Here is a 23,251-nt window from a genome sequence, read left to right on the forward strand (position 1 = left end):
CGATAATGCGAGTAAAGATTCCTCAGAGTTGTGTCTTTGTTTGGTGTGGAAACTCAGATTCCCACCAAGATGGTCTCTCTCTCTCTCTGGAAGGGCCCAATCATGCTCTTCTTTGAAGGCTAGGGCTCCAAGTGTCTTGCCTTCGTGCCTTGCACGATTCTTGCTTTGTCTTTAGGTTGACCAGCTGAAGGAGAGGGACTCCAGCTTCAACCTTGAAACAATTAGAAAAATCGCTTTGACTTGTTGTTTTCCAGGTCTTGATGGCTTGCATGTCCCTGGAAGAGATACTTGGAGTTAAAAATGGCCAAGTCTTGGCTTCAACCTTGATAAATCAGCCATGCTTAAAACAGAACAAATTCAAGGGAAAATGCTGACAAGAAAGAAAGACGAGACCCCCACTAAGATTAAACAACTGGGAAACCACTTGCTATCCCTATATAAATCACCCTTTCTCTCTCTCTCCTCTTCAAAACATTTGCTTAATGGAATATCATCAGTTCCAAAAGCAACCTAAAGGGGTCTCACCTAGCAAACCAAGCAAATTCAAGGAGAGATGCTTAAGCAACAACTCCAAAAACAAGTTCGTTGGAGTTAGACAAAGGCCTTCAGGGAAATGGATTGCAGAGATCAAAGACACTACTCAGAAGATCAGAATGTGGCTTGGGACCTTTGAGACAGCTGAGGAAGCTGCTCGAGCTTATGATGAAGCTGCCTGTCTTCTTCGTGGCTCGAATACTCGAACCAACTTCAACACTCATGTTTCTTCCAACTCTCCTATTTCTACGAAAATTAGAAACCTTCTCAATCGCAAAAGGAGTTTGAAACAAAACTCTTCCACAACTCCCCCCGCGAAATCTACTATTAGAGCCAGCACCATAGTTAGTACCACGAGTGCTTTCAATAGTAGCGTTGATAGTTTTCCATCATCTATTGCTAGCCATGCTACTTATTTCAATGGCATCAAACAAGAAAACCAAATGTTTGACAATGCTTATAGACCAGACTTGAGTGGCTGCTTTGGAGGGCTTGAACCGGTCACTTCTCAGTTCCATCCCTCGTGCTCATTCCCATCTGGGTTTGATCCTCACATTCCATATATTCAAGAAAGAATGGAGCTCCCAAGGGATGTTGGTTTGTTGTCTGATGCATCATCCTGCGTAGAATTAGCCGAATTCGAACGCATGAAGGTGGAAAGGCAGATCTCAGCATCGTTATATGACATGAATGGAGTGAATGAGTACTTTGAGAATGCTAATGATTCAAGTGAGGCTTTCTGGGATCTCCCTACACTCTGTCAATTGTTCTGTCCTAGTTAGTTCTCTCGATTTTTTTGAAATTTGATGCAAGATTCGAGAAAGATATAGACAGCAGCTGTGTTTTGATATCATATACTATATGAATTTGATTCATTCATAGATGAATGAATTCCTTGAGATTTTGCTTTTAATGATGTTACAAGGCATGAACACAGTTATTCATACAAGTAATGTTTCACGCTTCTTACCCATGTTTTATGCCATCTTCTCCCCAATTCTCCCAAAATATATTTGACGAGCACTTATTCAATGTTTCTAGAATATCTCCTTAATAAAATCTAGTGCAATTTATGGCAAATTATTATAACTTAATTTTAATGGATACGAGAGCTCATGTATAGAGTTTTCATCCATTCATATAATCCAAGATATTGGCAATATTGGATTTTAGATAGTAATTACTCATGCTATATTGAGGGGTTGGATCATATTTTTTTATATATATAAAAATATATTTTGATGTTGTTAATGTGATTTTTAGTATAATAAAAAAATTAAACTATATACATATTGAATTGATATTACCTGGTTGATTTCGTAGATTCAAAAATAACTTGAATAACCAATAAAAATATAATTTAACTTAAAAAACCAAGACAACATTTTCTTTTTTAATATTAAAATGATAATATATTAGATCAACTCAGGTTAATTTGCTAAATTCATTACCTAAGTGATGAGACTTTGACAACTCTATAGAAAACAAATAAAAAAATTTATTAAACTCAATTCTCAATTAACTCAATATTAAAGGATGAAATTAAAAATAAAATTCAACTAAAAAAATAACAATCCTCAAACCTTTTTTGCAGGGACAAAATCATCATTTAATAATGGTTTATTAACAATATCTATTTGATCTTTGGCTAATTGTCTTTTGACACAAAAAACAAAAAGGTGTTAACGCGTGCGTGTTAGCCACTCTGTCGCCTTTGGGCGACGCATGTAGATGACTATAGTGGTATAAAAAATTATTATGTCGTGTCATTTGATGCGTCCCAACATTTTTTTTTTTGGGCAGCGCATGTATGATGATGATGTCCAGTTTAGCGTTGATTTATTCTTTTTTTTTGCCTCATTTTTCTCTCATATGCCTTGATTTTCACACTGCATATGAAGAATATCACGACAGCCTTTAAACTTCTTTTCTTTTCAAGTGCATACCCTTTTTTATTTGAAAAAATCACTTTGAATTAGAATTATTTTTTTTAATTTGTCTTGAAGTTTTTCATCTCTTAAATTTGGCCCAACTTTTGATTTTTTTTTTTGTTTTGGATGAACTATAGATTTTATTTGTTTTTTGCAATTTCCTCCTCATTCTTTTTTATTTTCATGTTTGGTCCTGCTTTCTTTTATTGCTGTTTTTTTTTAATTCTATCATTCAAAATTAAAGTGGTTGGGGATTGAGCTTCGTACTTTAACCCGAGTTTGGGACTTCACAGGTTGTGGTTTTTAAAGATTAACCCTGATTTAGAGAATATTCCCGAGTTTGTTTGTTTTTTCATGTTATTAAATTGGGGTTATTTTATATATATATATATATATATATATATATATATATATATATATATATCAAATTTATTAAACTCAATCGACTAATTGACCGGGTCTCAAATTTCTTTTACTTATTTGAAAATCCTAGCATTGTCTTATTTTATTTTCTTTTAAGGTTGAAAAATTTATCCCACCCTAAAGTGTTGCACTAATCACTAGTATAGGTTTACAAGTTTTGTTTTTTTCTTCTAAATATTTGTTTTCACTTCGTTTTGTTGTAATTGGATTTTTTTTATTTTGTTTTGCTGAGTTACATTATTTTTTTCACTATCTGATTCCCACATTAATTGTTCTGAGTGAGTTGATCTATCTCAGTAGCTTGAAAAAAATATTCCGTGTAAATTGTCACCAAGAAAAATGTTTCAGCGGGTATGAATTAAAAAATACTTGTAATAGACTACATTTTGGAGGCAACCATTACTAAGATATCATGTCTCAAATAAGAGTTTTTCTAAGCCCAATAAGCAAATTTATCCACCCGACAAGCATAAGGGAGCGGAGCAGCGCATTCGGCGAGCACAGATGGCTGGGACATTCATACCCTTCGCTTTCAAAAGGGGTGCAGCAGCAGGCACGGACACTAGGAAAGTACCTAGGATTTTATCGAATGCCAATCTGCTCGACATGAGGCAGCAAGAAAGGAAAAGAGTACGCAGAAATAAGAGAAGGCAAACGCAGAAATGACGAATACCTTCATTCTGAAATGTCGAACTCTTTCAACAACCAAAAAAATGTCGAACTCGAAACCATAAAAACACATTAAATAAGAAATATTGTTAACTGTTTTACTGAAGGATAGCGGTGCCACAAATCACAAACATAACAGCTGCGAAGCAAGAAGGGGAGGGTTGGTGGCCAAACCCTCACGGTCCTTCTCGATTGCTGGTGGTAGTAACTTATTCGTAATCTTCATTGTCTTCTTCATCATCTACACCTTCAGCACCAACTTCCTCGTAATCCTTCTCAAGGGCAGCCAAATCTTCACGAGCTTCTGAGAATTCCCCCTCTTCCATGCCTTCACCAACATACCAGTGAACAAATGCCCTCTTGGAGTACATGAGATCAAATTTGTGGTCAATGCGAGAGAACACCTCAGCCACAGCTGTGTTGTTGCTGATCATGCAAACAGCACGCTGAACCTTGGCGAGATCACCCCCAGGTACTACAGTAGGTGGCTGATAGTTGATACCACATTTGAAGCCAGTTGGACACCTGTGGATTACAAGTAAAACCACATTTCAGATTAATGATAAGTCGAAGTCGACCAATGGGAGAATGCCAGTTTAATGTTTCAAACTATCAAAGCATCAAGAAAACAAAAACTGAGAAGTGGAAAATTCGAGATTATCAGTGAAAATAATGTCAAGAATTGTTTTCAATTATAGAAACAGTTTCCCAAAGATGAGATGAACTAGTGGTGCTCACGTATTTTAAACATGACCTTTCCTTAGTTTTCAGCAGTTTGTTTTTTTCTTACCAGTCAACAAACTGAACAGTCCTTTTGGTTTTGATAGTGGCCACAGCAGCATTGACATCCTTTGGAACAACATCTCCTCGGTACATCAAACAGCAGGCCATGTATTTCCCATGCCTAGGATCACACTTAGCCATCATGCTTGCAGGCTCAAAGACAGCATTTGTGATCTCTGGAACTGACAACTGCTCATGGTATGCCTTTTCGGCTGATATGACAGGGGCATATGAAGAAAGCATGAAATGGATACGGGGATAAGGAACAAGATTGGTCTGGAACTCTGTAATGTCTACGTTTATGGCTCCATCAAACCTCAACGAAGTTGTCAAGGATGATATGATTTGAGATATCAATCGGTTCAAATTTGTGTATGTGGGTCTTTCAATATCCAAGGATCTTCGGCAAATGTCATATATAGCTTCATTATCCAAAAGCACTGTCACGTCTGTGTGCTCAAGAAGGGCATGAGTAGAGAGTACACTGTTGTAAGGCTCCACGACTGCCGTTGAAACCTGCAATCAAAGAGAAACCCGTTAAAACTGAGTTCCCTAAGAGCAACTTGTTTTGCCTACCTGAATTCAAATTTGTAATTGTTCTAACACTTGCACACTTACAATGAAGGCAACATATTAATTGACCACAAAAAAGTCCTCGACGTGACAAATAGCAAAAGGGTGTTGCACGCACTATGGGATAACACCCATAATATTTAAGTTATTTTGGCCATAAATTATATGATGCCCTTGAAATATGAACAAGCAGCCATTATTAGAATCATTCTTCCTTCAGCATTGCCTCATAGTGTCCTGGAACAAGGAAGCCAGGGTTTACATTATTTACAAGTACGTACCTGAGGAGAAGGATAAATGGTGAATCCAAGCTTTGACTTCTTTCCGTAATCAACAGACAAGCGTTCTAACAGCAAAGACCCCAAACCAGAACCTGTTCCACCGCCAACAGCACTAAACACTAAAAACCCTTGTAAGCCAGTGCAGTTATCAGCCAACTTCCTCACTCGATCAAGGCAGAGATCCACAATTTCCTTCCCAACTACAAACCACAACTACATCAGTTTAATCCAACAACAATTTAAAAGGCAAAATAGTTAACTAGCAACAATTTCCTTTACCTGTATAGTGTCCTCTAGCAAAATTATTAGCAGCATCTTCTTTTCCAGAAATAAGCTGTTCAGGGTGGAAAAGTTGCCGATAAGTTCCAGTCCTAACTTCATCAATAACAGTTGGTTCCAAGTCAAGGAAAATAGCTCTAGGCACATGTTTTCCAGAACCAGTCTCACTGAAGAAAGTATTGAATGCATCGTGTGCAACACCCACTGAAGCGTCACTGCAAAAAGGCATCACCTATTTTCGGTCAGCAACCGCACCATGAATCCAATCGAAATAACAAACAGGGCAAAAACACACACAATACCATAACTACAACTTTGAATGTCAAAAGATTCACCGATTTAACAAAATACACTAGCTTTCAGTGAATCTCTCTTGAAATGCCAAATCATTACTGATCTTGGAAAAAATATTATGGTTTTTCTACAGTTGATATGTTCGAATAACGTAAAATCAAAATCAATGAAGATCAAACATGTAATTATTCTTAAAATAGAAGAAGAAGAAGAAGAAGAAGAAGAAGAAGAAGAAGAAGATGATGATGATTGATTTGGTGATTTCAACACTTAAAATTATACAAGAGTTTAAGAGCAAAACGATCTTGATCCCATCAAAACTCATGCTTCAATACATGAGTACAAAAAGCAAACATATATAAAAACAAAATACCAATAATCCTATCAACATAAACATACAAAAACAGTAAAAGGTAAAAGAAAACAGAAACAGTATAGAACAGTAAAGAAAGAAAGAAAGAACCACTTGGCTGGTTGATCATCAAACACTAAAAAGCTTAAAACTTGATGAACAGAATTGAAAACCCAGAAAAATAAAGACACCTAGGCATCACTCCATCTGGCTGGATGCCATGTTCAAGACAGTAAAGCTCCCAACAAGCATTGCCTACTTGAATCCCTGCTTGCCCTATGTGTATGCTAATTATTTCTCTCATCTTCTTTCCTCCACTCTAAACACTCAAATTCTCTTTCTTTCTCTCTGTTCAGACACACACAAAAACGCTCTCTCTTTCTCTTTGTTTCTTCGACGTTGTTGTTATAGATCGAAGAAAAAGAAAGGCAGGCTGCAAATGATGAAAAAAGATTTTTATTAGGTTAGTATCTCTATGCAGAGTTGCTTTTTTGGGTAAACTATACTTCGATCCCTATAGATTCCGAAACATTTCATTCCGTTTTTAATTGTTTAAAATTTTAATTAGTCCATTAGATGTCGTTTAATTACTGTTCGCATAAATGATTAACATAGTCTTTCTTTATATTTCAAAATAATAAAAATTTACTTTAAAATTATTCAAATTATAGTTTTAATCATTATAGATTTAAAAATATTTTATTCTTCACCATACATTGTTATAAAACAAAAAAAAACAATTAAAACAATCTATTCATCGTGTTTTGAAATAATAAAAATTTATTTTATATTTTTATTTTTCTAGGCAAATATATTTATCTTCTTCTGTGTTTATCACATTTATTTGTGCTATTTGAGTTCGATCATATTTTTATGAAAACATGAATAGTTATGTTTAAGTTTTTACTATTGATTTTGATTACAAGATGTTAGATTAGATGAGTGATGTCAAATGACAAAGGTTAAATTGTTTTTATTTTTATTATGTGTTAAATCATGATAATTCAACTTGAATTTGATGATTTAGTTTTAATAAACATGACAAGTGTTAAAAACACTATTTTTAAATAATCTCTAAAATTAAAAAAAAATGATTATTTTTGCTAAAAATCCATCACAAGAATCAATATTATTTTTTCAGATCAAAATAAGATATTGTGATACATAAAAGGGAATTTAGAAAGAAAACTTGGAAAAAATGAAAGGAATATAAGGAAATAATGGAGATTCCTTTGGTTTCCATTAACTATTTAATGGGTAGGGACTAAAGTAGACTTTTTAGAAGCTAAAGTTAATGTCGGAGAATTTAAATGGGATGAAAGTGGAAATACTTTTAATTCATAGTACCAAATTATATTTCTTCCACTCTTTCCTTTTTTGCTATTTTATTTTTGAATTGGGCAAGATGACTTGAAGTAGAAACAAATGAAATTTGATAAAATATTTGAAATCCGATTAAAGAAAGAAAAATGGGGGCCATGCCATTTGGCGCGTACTTGGGACCCACGCCGACCTTGCCGGCCTACCCATGACGGCCCATTTGACCTAGAATTTTGTTGGGATTAAGGGACAAAAATGGGAGATAAGGGAAGTTTCTTAGGGTAATATTGGGCATGGGAGAAAAATGGAGGACCGTTTGGGAGGTGGGTGCCGTGTTCATTTCAAGAGATCATGAGCTTTTGTTTCACTTGTTGTTCATGTGATCTTGTTTGTTGCTTTTAGTGTTTTTTTTTATGGTTTTCCTCTTCTGTATCTTACTCCACAATGATTTCTCTTGTATTTTAATCTTTGAATCTTCTACTACAAGAGTTAGTTGTTGTGTGGCATCCAACATCTCACAATCGAAAGAAAGTTGCTAGATTTCTAATTGCATTTTTTGTATCTTATAATTTTGTTTTTGGTTTTAATGTTTCTGATATTTTCTGAACTTTTTTTGTATGATAAAAATAGATTTATTCATAATTGATTTTTAATGCAGCAGCCATGATCATGATCATGGTCACCTGCAAATCTCGAGATGAAGCTTCGAAATCAAGAGCTAGCTTTGGTTTCTTGCAGGGGGTTGGACCAACAGAGCTGCTTTTATTAAAGATGTAACACATATAGTTACAAGTAGCAAAACAATATATATGTGCCGGCTAAATTACAAGGAAAAACACCCTTCTGCCTACATCTCTTTCAATGAATCTGGTTGTTCTTCTCCCCTCTCATTCATATCAGGAACGACAAAATCCCAAGAACAAAGAGTATACTATAAGCTTTGTTTAAATCTGCAGATGGGAATTGATCACAATCAGAAATGGAAGAGCGACAGGGCATCTAAGTCCCAACAATTTGCTGGCATTACAACAACCCTGTGTGTCCAAGTTTGTAGTAGACGAGGACAATGACAGAACATGGACAGTTCATTTTATTTGTCCCCTCCTCTACATATCTCTCTGGTAGTAAAATGAACGAGAGCTAGCTTCTTTCCTTTTTCGCTGTCAAGTGATGGCAAACCACCCTAGATGTATTGTCCTTTTCATTAAGCTTTTGCATGCAATTAGTTACCATCAATTTGATATATATACGATGCAGACTTGATTTAAGGTGAATGGGGTCTTGGGTAAATTTATTAATGAGGTATTTTAAAATATTTAATTTTATTTTTTTTATGCATGGTGTGACATGCAAGTGAGTCTTGGACAATTTTTATTTTGTTAAATTAAATAGGAATAATTTTTATTTTATAAAACATGATAGATAAATACATCTTATTTATTTTTAGAGTTTTTATTGAGTGAATATTATCTTGAACTACTTTTCAAGTGGTTACGGGGCTCTTGCCGGCTCTGACAATAGAAATAAGACCTCAACCTGGAGTAACAGGTAAAACAAGAATATTTACCTACACAAACGCGCAAACACATGGAAGACTAGCACGAAATCTTGAGCAAAATCTTTTCTAAATAAAATCTGAAGCCACTCATACAATTTAAAAAATTCAGGGGATAGAATCGAAGAAGCCACACCATGATATATACACTTGCAATAGTATTCGCACACATTAGCTGCTACTATGTCATCACAAGTGAGACTAGCACGAAGCCTTCATCTTTGAATATGTTTAGAATGATTTTTTAATGGCCTTTTGAATCTCCTACACTACACATCTTGCCTATTTATAGCTTTTCATTTGAGTTTTAAATGCTCAATATTAATTAATTAATTAAGATAATCCTGATCTATGTTAAAAGATGAATTAAAATAGGTGTAATAAATTGGAACTCAGTTTGAACCAAAGCCTCCTGGTTCGAGGAGTTGTCTTTAGCGGTGTTTAAAATTTATAAATTAATAAAATATTAATTTATTTTTTGAATAATATTCTTATATTAATTTAAAATAATTATAAAAATTAACTCAATTAAATCTTTATTTAATTTTTATATGTTTAGGAATATAATTCATGTATTGATTCTATTCTAAATTTTAATTTCTAAAATATATTTTAATCAAATCATACTTAATTAAATCATCCTAGTTTAATTTTTGATTGTTGGTTCTTAGTATGTGTGACCCATTAAATTTTTAATATACTGGTCCAAATATAGATTCTAATTCTAATTAAATCATTTAATTTAGTAATAATTTAACAATTGATTAATTTATATTTAAAGATGATGTGCATCATCTAATAATGTGTTATAATCCCTTAAATATTAGAAAAGTCATTGATAGTTTGACTTAACCTTTTAGTGACCGGTTTCGCAATGTAATTAATTTCATTTCATCAATAATATTCTGATTGAAGTATATCTACCATATTAAATCATATGGTAAACATGCTTAGTGATTTCAATATGGACATAAATGATATCTCCATATAAAATTCTTATGCAGGTCAGTTCAGTATATATATATATATATATATATATATATATATATATATATATATATATATATATCTTATGACAAGCATGCACGTATTAGTTTTGAGCATCCCTTATATCTCAACTTGTGAGAACAATTATTTCTTTCACACAAAAAATAAACATAATATGTATTAGCCTCTACGGCTCTAATAAAAATTTAATATTTAAGAAAGCATCGATCAAAAATATTTTAGGAACAACGTTTTGATGTAATAAAAATTTCATAATTAAAATAACTTTATAATTTTCTTTACAAAATAGCATTGTCTCATGAATTTTATCTTTATTTTAGATTTATAATTAATCTAATATTATATAAATATTAAAAATAAATTAAAATTTTACTAATAATAAATATAATATCCTCGGTAATTTCTCTCCTCACATGTATAATTAAGAAGGTAATTTAATTTATTAACATGACCGTGACCAGTCTAGAAATTTTATGGTTTTGCCGGAGTAACTATTTATATACGAGACATGCACAAAAAGGGGAGACAAAACATTCCAGGATGCCACAATAAAATACCATAATTAGCTGGAAGTCTCTAACTTTATAGGTGCAACTTTTTATTTTTATTTACACCATGGATATTCATCCTTGACCAAATTGCAAAAGAATGAATGAGCACACAAACTAATGCATGTTACAGGGCAAATTAATGTGATGAAAGATTTGGTATAATTAAATCACCATGAGAAACATGTAACGCAAACTCCCTTGTGTGGGAAACTTGCTTGATCATCATGGGTTTGTCAGCCCATCCTGCAGAGACAGACAACAGCCTCCTGGGAGCTGGGACCATCGACAAATTAAGGCACTGCCATGTGCACAGGCAATCTTCACGTCCTGTCCTGGCAACTTTGCTTTTCACCGCTCACCGCTCACCAAAGAACAAGGCCTCTGAACAAATATACGCATGTAAAAGACGCCTGTATATATGCTATCAACCTGCCCAAGATTACATTTGTTTAAAGGCATTAATTAAGCCGATATAAGAGATACGACTTAGAATTACTCATATAAGAGATACGACTTTACATTTGTTTGAAAATGGAGCAAATTGGTTTATATATAATTAAAAAAGAAGGAAGATAAAATATATAGAGCAAATTAAAGCCTAACAGATTGCTGTGGGATGTAAGAGTTTTTTTGAAGGAAAATACTATAAAAAAAACTGTGAATGTGAATTAAGATGCTAGTTGGACATGGGAATCAGCTGGAGATCAAAATAAACAATGAGGTATGCCATGTCCCTTTTGATGGATCGCAACAGCACCTGCATGGGCGCATGCAGCAGCCACAAATCCCTTTTTTTTTAAAAAAAAATTATTATTATTATTTCACGTACGTGTTGCAATCCTAAGCATATTTCTGTTGATACATTTGCATGTTACCTAGTTAAGATTACACCGTGCCTCTGAGCAATTTGTGCAGATCTTAGACATGAAAATTAAATCTTACTGGTTCTAACCTTGAATAAAAGAGTGGATCTAGCAACCCTCTTAATTACATTAAAAAAACACCATATATATAGCTTCAAGCAATCAAGCCAAGATTGTCAAGCATCGATGGTGTTTTGAGGAATATTTTAATCATATTGTATGTATTTTTCTCATGTGTTGCGAGGAGCTGGGAATGCAGTGGCAGATGCAAAACAAATTTATTTTAGACAATGAATCTAAATTTATTTCTTGGTTGTAATTTATCTTTTGCTCTTGTTTTATTTCCTAGCTACGTGTTTCTAGCTGGCCTTTTATCTTTAAATAAAATCTTCACCTGTTGTCATAAAAAAAACACCATAAGAAGCTAGCTCTAAAAAAACCTTAAAGATGTATGATGAAACCAAAGTTATTAAACATGATTTAATATTTATTATCTAATTTAAAAATACAGTTATAGGTTAGATATATTCATTTAAATTGACTCGGGTTGATTTAAAAGCATACTATTTTAATTTTTTTAAAAATCAAATTGAATTTTGATTGGGCAGCCAAGTCATTCATTCATGATTAATTTATATTTAATTTAATTTAAAATCTGATCTAGATTATAAATAAAATTAAAAAGTTATTTATTGATTTATTAGAATACACCGAGTTTAATAATACAGGAGACAATTGCATAGGTTAAGCCCTGCGAATCAAACAATTTTGCAACTAATTTCTTGTATTGTTTTCTCTTCGAGTGTCCCTGTCGTCCTCCTTGTTATGCATTCCCGAAATACCAAGTCCACCAATGAGACAGCTAATCTTTGTCTTAAAATCCCAAGTTATTTTTTCCTCTCCTCGTTACGAAGACAATGGCGAGAATATCGAGAGGGATATGGCTGCATCCAAGGAAAACATTCAAGGACATTATCGTAATTCGAATATTTAAGAAGCTGACGATCCTGGGTGGCTGGGCAAGCTGGGATTCTCGTGCATCGTGGAGCATTAGTTTTATGACAGAAACTTACCGAACTAACCTCACAATACCTTTTGATTTACGCTTGAGACATATTCACTGAAAACGTCGCCCATTCTTTAGAACTTCAGATCTTTGAAATGAAAAAAAAATAAAAAAACCTTGAAATGGATTAAAACAAATCCCAAAAAATCCTAATAATATAAAAGAAATATCCCAAATGATAGCTTATTTATGTGGTGTACAAAATTAGTGCAAATAAAATAGATATTTTTCTATGTTATTCCTGTTTTGAAAAAAAACATAAATTCACTCTAAGAATATTTTATGTTTTTATTTTAATATTTTTTTATCGAATATGTTTATGTCTATATTTATTTTCTCTCGGCTAGAAACATGCCCTCAAGTATTTGTGAATGAAATTACTTATTTATCCTTGCTAATTTGTTAAGGTTAGGTGATACATGAGGGGCTCTGTTGTGTTTTGAGTCCAAGGCAAGTAAAGGTTTGCCTTTCCTCTAACAGGAAGCCTTGTCGAGTCTTTTTTATGCATTATTGAACTAACCATGTCCAATTTGTTGCTGCTGCTGCAAGTTGGACCGACCCTTTTTCTACAATTCAACAAATAAAAGCAACTACTCTAAGGTGGTCAAAATGACTGTCTGGTGCATTCCACCATGTTTTTAATGATCCCCGTGACCTTTTCTCTTTGAAAAAAGAAGAAGGAAAAAAGAGTCCATGGAAAATGATGGGAGTCTTGGGAGTTTGGTTCTTGTGTCCATTTATACTTGCTTTTCAAGAAGCTTTAGAACTATATTATTCTTCCTAAATTAAATTAAATGGAGGATTGTGCTTGTCTAATGCAGCAGAAAACATTTATAGAATATTCAAATTCAAAACACTTTCTCATCAACTAATTCATTTAAAATCTATCCAGTTAATTACAAGTACATGTAAAATCAAATTCAAGAAAGGGCAATATTGTCAATCAATCTCACCAATTCTTGAATTTTTTATGATGAATATTGCTACTTGCTTTGTTCCCACAAATAATCTCATGTCACCCTCCTACACATCCAAAATAGAAAATAAATAAATAAACAGAGAGAGTGATAAATGCCTCCAAAATATTTCATCCTCAACAATATATATTAAAATAAAAATAAAAATCAGGGAGGGTTTTCTTTCTTCCAAGCTTTGTGTAGTCCTATATACTGCCTCCTTTACTTCTCAGTTCTTATATCCCCCCCCTCTCTCTCTCTCTCTCTCTCTCTCTATTTCTTTGCTTCTTTTTGGCAAATCCCAGATTCCCCTTGAGGAGTTTTTGAATCCAAAAAAGAAGGGAAGAAATGGGGGAGGAGAAGAAACCACAATCACTCGGTGTGTGGCCTACTGTTAAACCTTTTGTTAATGGTGGTGCATCTGGTATGCTTGCCACCTGTGTTATCCAGCCAATTGATATGATTAAGGTACAAAAAAGGATGTTTCTTTGGATTTTGGGGGTTTGTGGTTGATTATTTTATGTTTTTGTGCTCTTTGTGATTTGAAGTTTGAATCTTTTTTTAGCTAAAATGGCCTTTTAGATCTGGGATTTGAGGGTTTTTTTTTAAGGTTTTGTTTGGTTTGATGGTGTAAGGTGGTTTGTTGAAGTCTGTGTTTTGATGGGTTTTTTTTTGTTTTTGCGTTTTGTGTAGGTGAGGATTCAATTGGGTCAAGGATCAGCTGGTGAGGTGACAAGGAATATGATAAAGAATGAGGGTTTTGGTGCTTTATACAAGGTTTGAACAATTTACTTTAAATATTGGATTTTTGGTTGCGTGATTTTGATTTAGTTTCTCATTTATAAGATCTGTGCTAAAGGATGGATCTTCATTGCTGTTTAATTTGGAGCTCAGCTATCATTTCACTGGGAAAGGAATTAAACTTTCCAATTTGAATGCTTTAAGAGGAGGTGTGGGTTGTGCTCGTTCGATAGAAAATTGATAGATTAGATCTAATATAATATGTCCTCTAATTTGTGAGATTAATACAAATTTGTAAGATTTGATATTGGTTTCTTGTTTGTGTCTTAATTTTTGGAGATCACCTCAGAAATGCCATCAACGAGAAGCATTTAACTTGACCAATTGAATTCCTAGTGTCCTTTGAATTAAGACGTGTTTTGTTGTTGTTAAATTTAAATCTGGTTCGTGTTGTGTGTGCTCTGTGTCTCATTACCATATTAATGATCAGGGGCTTTCTGCTGGACTATTGAGGCAAGCCACTTATACAACTGCCCGGCTCGGAACATTCAAGTGAGTGTTTGAAAATATTTGTTATCAAACTATAATGTTGTTGTCCATCTTCTAACTTCTAATTAAATCAAGCTTGCTGAATTCCTTTCTGTCTTTGTAAGGATTTTGACTAGCAAAGCAATTGAAGCCAATGATGGGAAGCCCTTACCTCTATATCAGAAGGCTTTGTGTGGGCTAACAGCTGGTGCGATTGGAGCATCTGTGGGCAGCCCAGCGGATTTAGCACTTATCCGGATGCAGGCTGATGCCACTTTACCTGCTGCTCAGCGCAGAAACTACTCAAATGCTTTCAATGCCCTCTACCGAATTGTTGCTGATGAAGGGGTTTTGGCACTCTGGAAAGGTGCTGGCCCTACTGTTGTAAGGGCAATGGCTTTGAACATGGGGATGCTTGCTTCTTATGACCAAAGTGTTGAGTTTTGCAAGGATTCTCTTGGTTTTGGTGAAGCTGCTACAGTGTTAGGTAAGATTCTTTGCATGCATGATATTTATATACTTGTATCAATGAGTATTAATTTTTCAAAACTATTCCATTGTTAGTCATGCACGCATCAGTTGAGCATGGCATGAACAATCACTGGGTGTACATATTACATAGATTTAGTCAGATTTGAAAAGTGAATCTTAGTCTAGCATGGTTTTTTTTTCTGTTTGTTTCTAAAATGTATGCATTTTGTTTTTTACGCCATCTATATTAGGCATGTTCATTGATTGAATCTGACATTCGAATCACCATGTGGCTAATATTTCATCTGAACACAGTAAGCATGATGTGTTTCAATGGCTAACAGCTCCCTTTATGCTCTTTATTTCCAGGTGCAAGTAGTGTTTCTGGATTTTTTGCAGCAGCTTGTAGTCTTCCATTTGATTATGTCAAAACTCAAATTCAGAAAATGCAACCTGATGCCCAAGGAAAGTATCCATACACTGGCTCCATGGATTGTGCCTTAAAGACACTCAAGTCAGGAGGACCGTTCAAATTTTACACTGGATTCCCTGTTTATTGTGTCAGAATTGCTCCTCATGTCATGGTACTTATCTTCCCCCCTCCCTCCTTCCCTCCATGCATTTCTTTGCTCATCTTTCATGACTTTGTCTGCTTAGCTATGGCTGATTGCTTAACTGTTTTTAGATCACCACATAGAGTTCTTATTGCTGAATGTTTTGCATATGCAGATGACCTGGATATTCCTTAACCAAATTCAAAAGCTGGAGAAATCAGTCGGGTTGTAGTTTCCTGCAGAGACGGATTTCGCGATGAGTCAAGCTATCAAAATAACAGCATTTGGTTGTGTACTTTTGTTGTAGTTTCTGGCTGGTTTTGGCGGTTGACACCCTGTTTGACTTTCAAGTCAAACCAATTATTTTTGAAATTCTTACTGTCGAATTTTAAGTAGGATTTCTGAATTTTATGCTTATCAGCACCTACAATTTATAGGGTGTGGAAGGATTTGAATTTTTCATAAAACCCCATTTGAAATCAATAGAGCTCCTCCTCATTTCAATCCTTGAGAAGAGAGAATTAAAAATACATTTTGTACTTGATAAACAGGTATTATGGATCAACTTTTGTATTCTTAAAACCTCGTAATTTGACCTTGGATCTCAGCATGTTCTTCTTCATCCTGCCTTGTGTTTGTTTTCTCTGGATGTTCAGCACCTTAGAAGTTACAAGCCATGATGTAAACAGCCATGAATTGGGTCTAGATAAAGCTAGATTCGGTTCTCGCTGCGAAGTGGCAATATATCAGGCGCTAGTTCAAGTCTCTTTCAGACTTTTCCCAGGTGAGAGTGATTTTAGGCTGTGATGTGTTCGATCCTTTTACTACACATTATGCGGCAGGAGGATGGAGATTGATGACGGGATGAGTTTCTTACCAGGATATATTGAAGGAATATAATATCACCATTATAGTTTGAAAAGAATATCAATATAATTTATATTAATATTTTTTTAAAAAATGTAGAGGTTAATGTGTGTTTTTAAAAATATGGATAACAAAAAGAAAATGGAGATTGTCGATTGCTCTTAAAATGAGTTTCAACTTTATAAATAATATATCAAGATTGAGGTAACCATGCCAAAAATGCTTCTCCCCATAACATTTCAACAGTAAACCTAATTCATATTTTATCTCCTCGTTTATTTAAACCTAATTCAGACAAACCCAATTTATATTTTGGAGGTTTTTAAGAACAAATTGAATGTGAAAATTAAAAATCATAAAAATATTTTAAAAGAAGAATTTAACATGAATTTTAATATTCTCCAATATTTCAATTAAATTTTATGGCATTATTTTTTTAATCTATTAATATTCTACCTATCCTATAATGCTATTACTTATATTATAAAAAATAAGAAAAATAAATACAAGAGAATATAATAAAGAGTAAATTATTATTTAATCCCTTAATTTCCTATAAAACAAATCAAAATAAAACAAAAGAAGATGATGTCAAAATTACCCTCCAGATCCCTTTTCAGTGAAATCAAGACTTTATCCCTAGATGATTTTTTAGTATATTTTTTTGAATAATTTTGATTTATTGATGTATATTTTATTTTATTTTAATATATTTTAAAATAAAATTATTTAAAAAAAACATTCTAACATTACAATACTAAACACGGAAACAGTATTGGGTTGCTGCGACGCCCGCATCAGCCAACATTTGGATTAGTCTATTCTTTACCTTTAATTCTTGCAATTATTATTACAGGCAAGATTAATACACTCCTCGGTCCAAGATAACGCAGCCTATCAAGGCCAGAAACCTGATGCGTTAATTAATTGTCAGCTCTCAGAAAAGGTGGAATCAACACTGGTTTCCTTTAGGCCCTCTTTTCTTCTGGTTCATTAACTCACCGGACCACACTGGCTAACTGCTCTCGGATTTTGTAAACTGGACCCTGCAGGATATATCAGCCCTGTTCAGGGCTCGTGTGGCAGTCAAGAGAAAGGAATCTTCTTGAAGGAAAGTTAAAACGATACCTCCACCACCCGGATAAGCAAGTCCCTCTCAATCAGATTATCAAATTGCAACACTTAATGGGCTACTTGAGACCAGATCCATCACCAATGCCAGTTAATACATGAATATATAGCATAATAAAATCAAAGAAAAATGCCTAAATGTGAACATTAACACAAAATAACATAACCAATGCCAGCAATAGCAGTTGCAGTTGTCACATTAATTCTCAGAAATTTATAACAACACAACCGGCTCATTGATGTTGAGAGAAGAGACAGATTCACAGAAGCAAGAATCTAGTTGTGCAGCAGGTAGAATCTCACATGGAGGCTACTACAAGAAACAGCAAGTGCTGGAACGGAACATATTTGAGAATGGCAGTACCGTGAAGTGCTTGAGTACTACAATCCATGCCACCTATCAAGAAAATGAGTGATTACAGGAACGTGGTATGTTAGAAAGGAGAAATAAGTAAAGCTGAATGTATTGACTAATTCAATTTATCAATACCTAGATTTGGTGCTCGTGTTAATCATCCAAAATATCTTTTCACCTCTGCTGCATAAGATGTTTCATCATTGGGATCATAAATCCCGTCGTATTGGAGACATGGTACATTCTTGACCATCCAGTAGTCTTTCCCCTCCATTGCATGGCAATCTTTGGGTGGAGTCATCTGGCATCCCTGCAAATGACAATTCTTTGAGGTTTTTCAAGTGTTGGATTGCTGAAGGCACCTGTCTCTGTTGCGGGCAAGCTCCTATAGCTAGCTCTTGAAGAAGGGGCAAAGCTCCTTTTTCTATTATAATGGAATTCAATCCAGAAAGAGAAAGCCACTTGAGCTTAAGAAACCCTCCTTCAAAATGCACTTCCTCTTCATCGTATCCACAAAAGAGCCCAAGAGATTTTAAACTGGGCAAAGCTTGAAAGATGTGAGCGAGTTTGAGACTTGGTGGTGCTGCTCTCCTCGAAATGTTACTAATCACTTGTTTGCTTATGGAGAGTCGCCGTGCTATGCCTTCAATAGATGAGCAATTCTTGGAAATGTGGGGAAACTCAACTCCTCTGACTTGGAAAGAATGATGTCACGCACTAAATCATGAACTCAACATGTTCTAAGAATTCCTTTCAAACCAGCTTCATTCAGCTGAACCAAACTTCGATGGGTAAGGTCAGTTAAGTATTCTTCTGCTGTCTCTTCTAACGTCATGCCTTGCTATTATTGTATAAATCCCTCAGCAATCCATAGTTTGATTAGTTTACTACGCCTGATGGAGAAATCCTCTAGAAACATACCGAAGTATAAGAAACAAGATTTGAGGTGGTAAGGCAGATCATTGTAACTAAGGAAGAGAATTTTTGTGACATTCTCAACATGCGGATCACAAACCAGTGCTGAACCGAGGTTATCAAGCAACCTTTTCCATTCGAGAACCACCTTTTCCTTGGTTGCTAGAAGTCCACCAACAGCCACAATTGCTAATCGCAATCCTCCACACCTTCTAACAATGTTATGAGATAATGCCTCCAAATCTTTAGGACATTTCCCTTGAAAGTCAAACTTGAATGCCTTCTTGCAAAAGAGTTCCCGTGCCTCTTGTTGAGGCAGAGGTTCCATCTGATAGACATGAACTAATGAAGATCGTTTGCAAAAGTTAGAGCAACATCCTTGTTTCTTGTTGTGGCCAATAATCTACTTCCGTTATCATTGTTGAACAAAGCATGCTCCACATCTCCCCAGAAGCCAATTTCCCATTCATTGTCAAATACAATGAGATAGTAGATATTCTCTAAGCTCATATATCAAGGATGAGACATACATGGCAACAATGGTTTTAGGGACAAGCTGTTTTTTGCCTTCATAGAGTTTCTTTAGTATGCTCCTCCTTATCATATGATTGAGACACAGTGATCCACGCACGACATCCAAAGTGCTTCTTCACTTTGTGATTGTCATACACCTTCTTAGCCAGAGTGGTCTTCCCTACACGCCCATACCAACCAAGGAAATCATAGTCCTTTGGGATGCTCCGCCTACCAAGTAGAGTATCAAGTCATCTCTTGGAGATTCAATGCCAACAAGCTCACCTTCTTCAATGAAAAGAGATTCTTCTCGGGGATCATGCAATAAGACTGTTGTCGCATTGCAACTTGACGTGACATGCTCTGAAGAAATGAACCGGAATCTTTCACTTCTATCTTTCATTTCTTGAAGTCTTGCTATGATATCTTGAATCCCTGATACCATCTCATGACGCGGTTTCAATTTGCTAACCAAGGAACAGATGCTATACAGGATGGAGCCCATTAATCCACGTTGTTGATCACGATGTTGTGCCGCACAGGCTTCAACCATGTACGTATCAATGACATCTTCAATGCAGTAAGCTACTTCTCTTACTTGTTTTACCCATGCTTTCACACCTTCACTGATTCCTTCTTTATCTGCCTTTGAATCCGCATCTTTTAGGAAAGCCCTGATGATTTCCAGATCGTCTTTGATACAAGCAACTTTTTTATGGACTCCTTTCAGTAGTTTCACTTTGTGAGTTAGCAAATGAACCAACTTGTCAATAGCAAGACTCATTGCTGCATCTGCCATCTCCTTTACTCTTTATCAACTTCGATCCTTTTCTAATACCTCCCTGTCCTGTGACCATCCATATAATCCAAAGTTAGGTTCGTAGCTAGTAACACTATATATATAAACCAACCATGTCCTAATTCTCAAGAAATGAAAGTTTTAAGCTCAAAATGATTTAATCAATAAATTTATATATAAGAGAAGATAAATTTAGTGATTCTTTTATTAACCAGCTGCTGCTACACCTCTTATATAGCCACCCGTGGAGTTGAAGAAGCTTGACAAAAGCAGCAGGCCACTGCCCCACTGATGCAATGAAAATCAGACCAACAGCTTGTGTTGACTAGCTAGCGGTCTGTTGACTTATGGTAGAAAAAGTTCATTAGTGATGTGCAGCCTTGAATCAATAGCTGACATTTATTTTCTCATTTTTTGGATGACTTTAACGAGCATGCTAAGCTTGAAGACTTGAACCCTGCCAACCACGTTGGCTTGCAGAAGATCTGTGTTAATTTAGTTTAATACCCCATTTTGCCCTTGCTTAACTTGATTCTTTGCCCTCTTTTGAGTTAATTACAGCTTAATTTCATGAATTTAATTAATTTAGCGGATTTGTCAATTCCACATTGCTAGGGTGCTGAGCTCTTGTCAATATCCACTGATCGATTTTTTCCCCTAAAATATGTACCCTTTATTTTTTTTAGCCTAATGTTTTTAATTTGGTAAATTGGCCCTGAATTTTTGTATCAAACACAGATCAATGAGAGTCATTAACGATATCTGTTTTTTGTTTGTGTTTTCAAATTTCTGGAAACAATCCAAGTTCTAACGACTTTAAGAATTCCCGTGGTTATGATGAAATTGGAGAACAAGTGAGCTAGTATTCTTTGATTTTCTCTATAAAACTTTGTCATGCAACACCGGCAGGCTGTAAGGATTTTGATGAACTTCACTTCCATTGCTCTTGACTTTCTTACCACAGATGATGAGTAAGATGGAGGACTCGAGGAAAATAAATTTGAATCTTCGAGGTTGGATCTCTGACTTAAGGAATTCTGAGTTTCGGAGAAGCAATAAAAAAATACCAAACACCTTCATAAACTTTTCTGAAAGAAATCCTGAAGAAATTTCTTCGACTGTAATTTTGGAGCAAAAGAAGTGTTGGAATGCATCCTGCTCCAGTGTCACTGTGCTAATTAAGGCAGAGAAGAAGCCAAGAGCCGAGAAGAGAAAATAGGAGCAGCCAAGCTTGCCCTTGAAAAGAATGGTTTTGCTCTTCCTCGTTACAGAGGTAGTATTCGACCATTCAACGGGAGACACAATATGTTCAGAGTGTGGTCTTGTCTTGGAATCTCACTCGATCGATGAAACATCAGAGTGAAAAACTTCTGCGAATGAATCAGGAGACAACGATCCAGTTCGTGTTGATGGATCCACCAATCCTTTATTAACAGATGGTGGTTCGATTTTTGGATGCTTTGATCTAATTCCAGACCTGGACCAAAATGCAGTAATGACATTGATGGTGACATCAACTCTATGCAAGCTGTTGAACTGGCTCATCCGACTAATGAAACTGCCATGGAAACTTCCGTTCTGATCAACAAGAGTCTCCTCTGTGCTTGAAAAAGTATCATTATCAGAGGGCAACGTTGCACCTTGTGCAGACTCGAAAAGATACGCAGCGGCTTTGCCAAACAAGCTTGGCGGCACTTCGAGTTGCTCAAATTTCTCAAGAAGGCTAACATTATAAAAACGTTTTTTTATCAATCTCTGCCCGCGCTATGCTGAGGGTGGAGACTGGAGAGATCTAAATTTTTTTAAAGTAAAAATCATCGATATAAGTTTTCTGTTTATTTTAGCTATCACATTAACTGTAATCATTATTCTATTTAATTTTTTTTATGATAATTAAAGTAAGTTAATAAAAAAATATTATACCTGTTTTTGTGCCATTAAAAGCTAAGAAAATCATAAATTTGATAAAATAATGTTTAAAAATTTAATAATAAAAAACTGATTTATAATAATATTTCAAAATTAAAAAGAAAGTGAATCTAGTAAAAACAATTAATTAAAGTAGGTTAATAAAAAAATATCATATCTATTTTTGTGCCATTAAAAGCTAAGAAAATCATAAATTTGATAAAATAATGTTTAAAATATATTTAAAAATTTAATAATAAAAAAACTGATTTAAAATAATATTTCAAAATTAAAAAGAAAGTGAATCTAGTAAAAACAAAATTATAGACCCAATATAAACACAAATTCCTTAACATGTCTTACATGCTAATCAACTTAGCTACAACGCATTGTAGTTATAAAACTATTAAAATAAGATACTAAGCCTATCCCAGTTCTTTATAATAATATATATCCCAATAAATATTAAAAAATAAAATTGTAAGAATATAAATGAATTTATATGGTAATAATAATAATAATGATGTTAATATATTTAGGTTTTGTTTATTAGCTGGAAAGTATTTTTTTTTTGAAAAGTGGTTTTCTTAAAAAGTAAACTCCTGTAAAGTAAATTATTTTTTTGATATTTGGTAGTGTCATGAAAAATAAGTTGGAAAACACTTTCTAGTATTTGGTTATACTATGAAAAATAGCTTATTAATATATATATTTTTAAGTTTATTAAAATAGTAAGGAACAAATCTTACAAATTTAAAAGTTGAATGAGAATAAAATTGAAAAAAAAATTTAATTTCATAAATTATCTTAAAAAAATAAATAATAATCAAAATAATAGATATTAAATCTAACAAATAAAAAATTAAAAGATGATGAAATTAAAATAACAATAATTATAATTTCATAAATTATTTCAAATAAAATAAGTAATAATTAAAAGAATAAGGACCAAATTTGACAGGTAAAAAATTTCAATTAAAAAAATAATAAAAGGAAAACAAATAGTAATCATAAAAATGAGGATCAAAGTT

General features: G+C 34.1%; 4 protein-coding genes across 4 annotated transcripts; 2 read left to right on the forward strand and 2 right to left on the reverse strand.

Annotated features, from left to right (window-relative positions):
- The first annotated feature begins 284 nt into the window (after positions 1–284).
- Positions 285–1,442, forward strand: LOC133700437 (ethylene-responsive transcription factor ERN1-like). Its single transcript, XM_062123966.1, has one exon. The coding sequence runs from the start codon at positions 483–485 to the stop codon at positions 1,314–1,316; it is 834 nt and encodes a 277-aa protein (XP_061979950.1). The 5' UTR covers positions 285–482; the 3' UTR covers positions 1,317–1,442.
- A 2,099-nt stretch (positions 1,443–3,541) lies between these two features.
- LOC133701680 (tubulin alpha-3 chain) lies at positions 3,542–6,563 on the reverse strand. Its single transcript, XM_062125699.1, has 5 exons — positions 6,311–6,563; positions 5,474–5,688; positions 5,195–5,394; positions 4,348–4,856; positions 3,542–4,082 (listed from the first exon to the last, which is right to left on the reverse strand). The coding sequence occupies exons 1-5, from the start codon at positions 6,421–6,423 to the stop codon at positions 3,767–3,769; spliced, it is 1,353 nt and encodes a 450-aa protein (XP_061981683.1). The 5' UTR covers positions 6,424–6,563; the 3' UTR covers positions 3,542–3,766.
- A 7,000-nt stretch (positions 6,564–13,563) lies between these two features.
- On the forward strand, positions 13,564–16,354 carry LOC133701857 (mitochondrial dicarboxylate/tricarboxylate transporter DTC-like). The gene is made up of 6 exons (XM_062125996.1): positions 13,564–13,906; positions 14,132–14,215; positions 14,670–14,731; positions 14,833–15,194; positions 15,548–15,762; positions 15,908–16,354. Exons 1-6 carry the CDS (start codon positions 13,787–13,789, stop codon positions 15,962–15,964), a joined length of 900 nt encoding a protein of 299 aa, XP_061981980.1. The 5' UTR covers positions 13,564–13,786; the 3' UTR covers positions 15,965–16,354.
- Positions 16,355–18,294: 1,940 nt separating this feature from the next.
- LOC133702044 (putative disease resistance protein At1g50180) lies at positions 18,295–20,312 on the reverse strand. Its single transcript, XM_062126218.1, has 5 exons — positions 19,799–20,312; positions 19,632–19,694; positions 19,408–19,500; positions 19,007–19,342; positions 18,295–18,728 (listed from the first exon to the last, which is right to left on the reverse strand). The coding sequence occupies exons 1-5, from the start codon at positions 20,310–20,312 to the stop codon at positions 18,295–18,297; spliced, it is 1,440 nt and encodes a 479-aa protein (XP_061982202.1).
- Between the last annotated feature and the right edge of the window lie 2,939 nt (positions 20,313–23,251).

This window comes from Populus nigra, chromosome 8, assembly GCF_951802175.1.
Source record: "Populus nigra chromosome 8, ddPopNigr1.1, whole genome shotgun sequence".
Classification (NCBI taxonomy): domain Eukaryota; kingdom Viridiplantae; phylum Streptophyta; class Magnoliopsida; order Malpighiales; family Salicaceae; genus Populus; species Populus nigra.

Excerpts from the sequence above, each read along its gene's own strand:
- LOC133700437 (XM_062123966.1), top strand. The coding sequence starts at position 483 with ATGGAATATCATCAGTTCCAAAAGCAACCTAAAGGGGTCTCACCTAGC.
- LOC133701680 (XM_062125699.1), bottom strand. The coding sequence starts at position 6,423 with ATGAGAGAAATAATTAGCATACACATAGGGCAAGCAGGGATTCAAGTA. Across the intron at positions 5,689-6,310 it reads CCAGATGGAGTGATGCCTAG|TGACGCTTCAGTGGGTGTTG; the intron begins GTGTCTTTATTT and ends GCCTTTTTGCAG. Across the intron at positions 4,857-5,194 it reads CCATTTATCCTTCTCCTCAG|GTTTCAACGGCAGTCGTGGA; the intron begins GTACGTACTTGT and ends CTTTGATTGCAG.
- LOC133701857 (XM_062125996.1), top strand. The coding sequence starts at position 13,787 with ATGGGGGAGGAGAAGAAACCACAATCACTCGGTGTGTGGCCTACTGTT. Across the intron at positions 14,732-14,832 it reads GCCCGGCTCGGAACATTCAA|GATTTTGACTAGCAAAGCAA; the intron begins GTGAGTGTTTGA and ends TGTCTTTGTAAG. Across the intron at positions 15,763-15,907 it reads GAATTGCTCCTCATGTCATG|ATGACCTGGATATTCCTTAA; the intron begins GTACTTATCTTC and ends TTGCATATGCAG.
- LOC133702044 (XM_062126218.1), bottom strand. The coding sequence starts at position 20,312 with ATGGCAGATGCAGCAATGAGTCTTGCTATTGACAAGTTGGTTCATTTG. Across the intron at positions 19,343-19,407 it reads GTTCAACAATGATAACGGAA|TTCATGTCTATCAGATGGAA; the intron begins GTAGATTATTGG and ends GATCTTCATTAG. Across the intron at positions 18,729-19,006 it reads ATCTTGTTTCTTATACTTCG|GCATAGCACGGCGACTCTCC; the intron begins GTATGTTTCTAG and ends CATCTATTGAAG.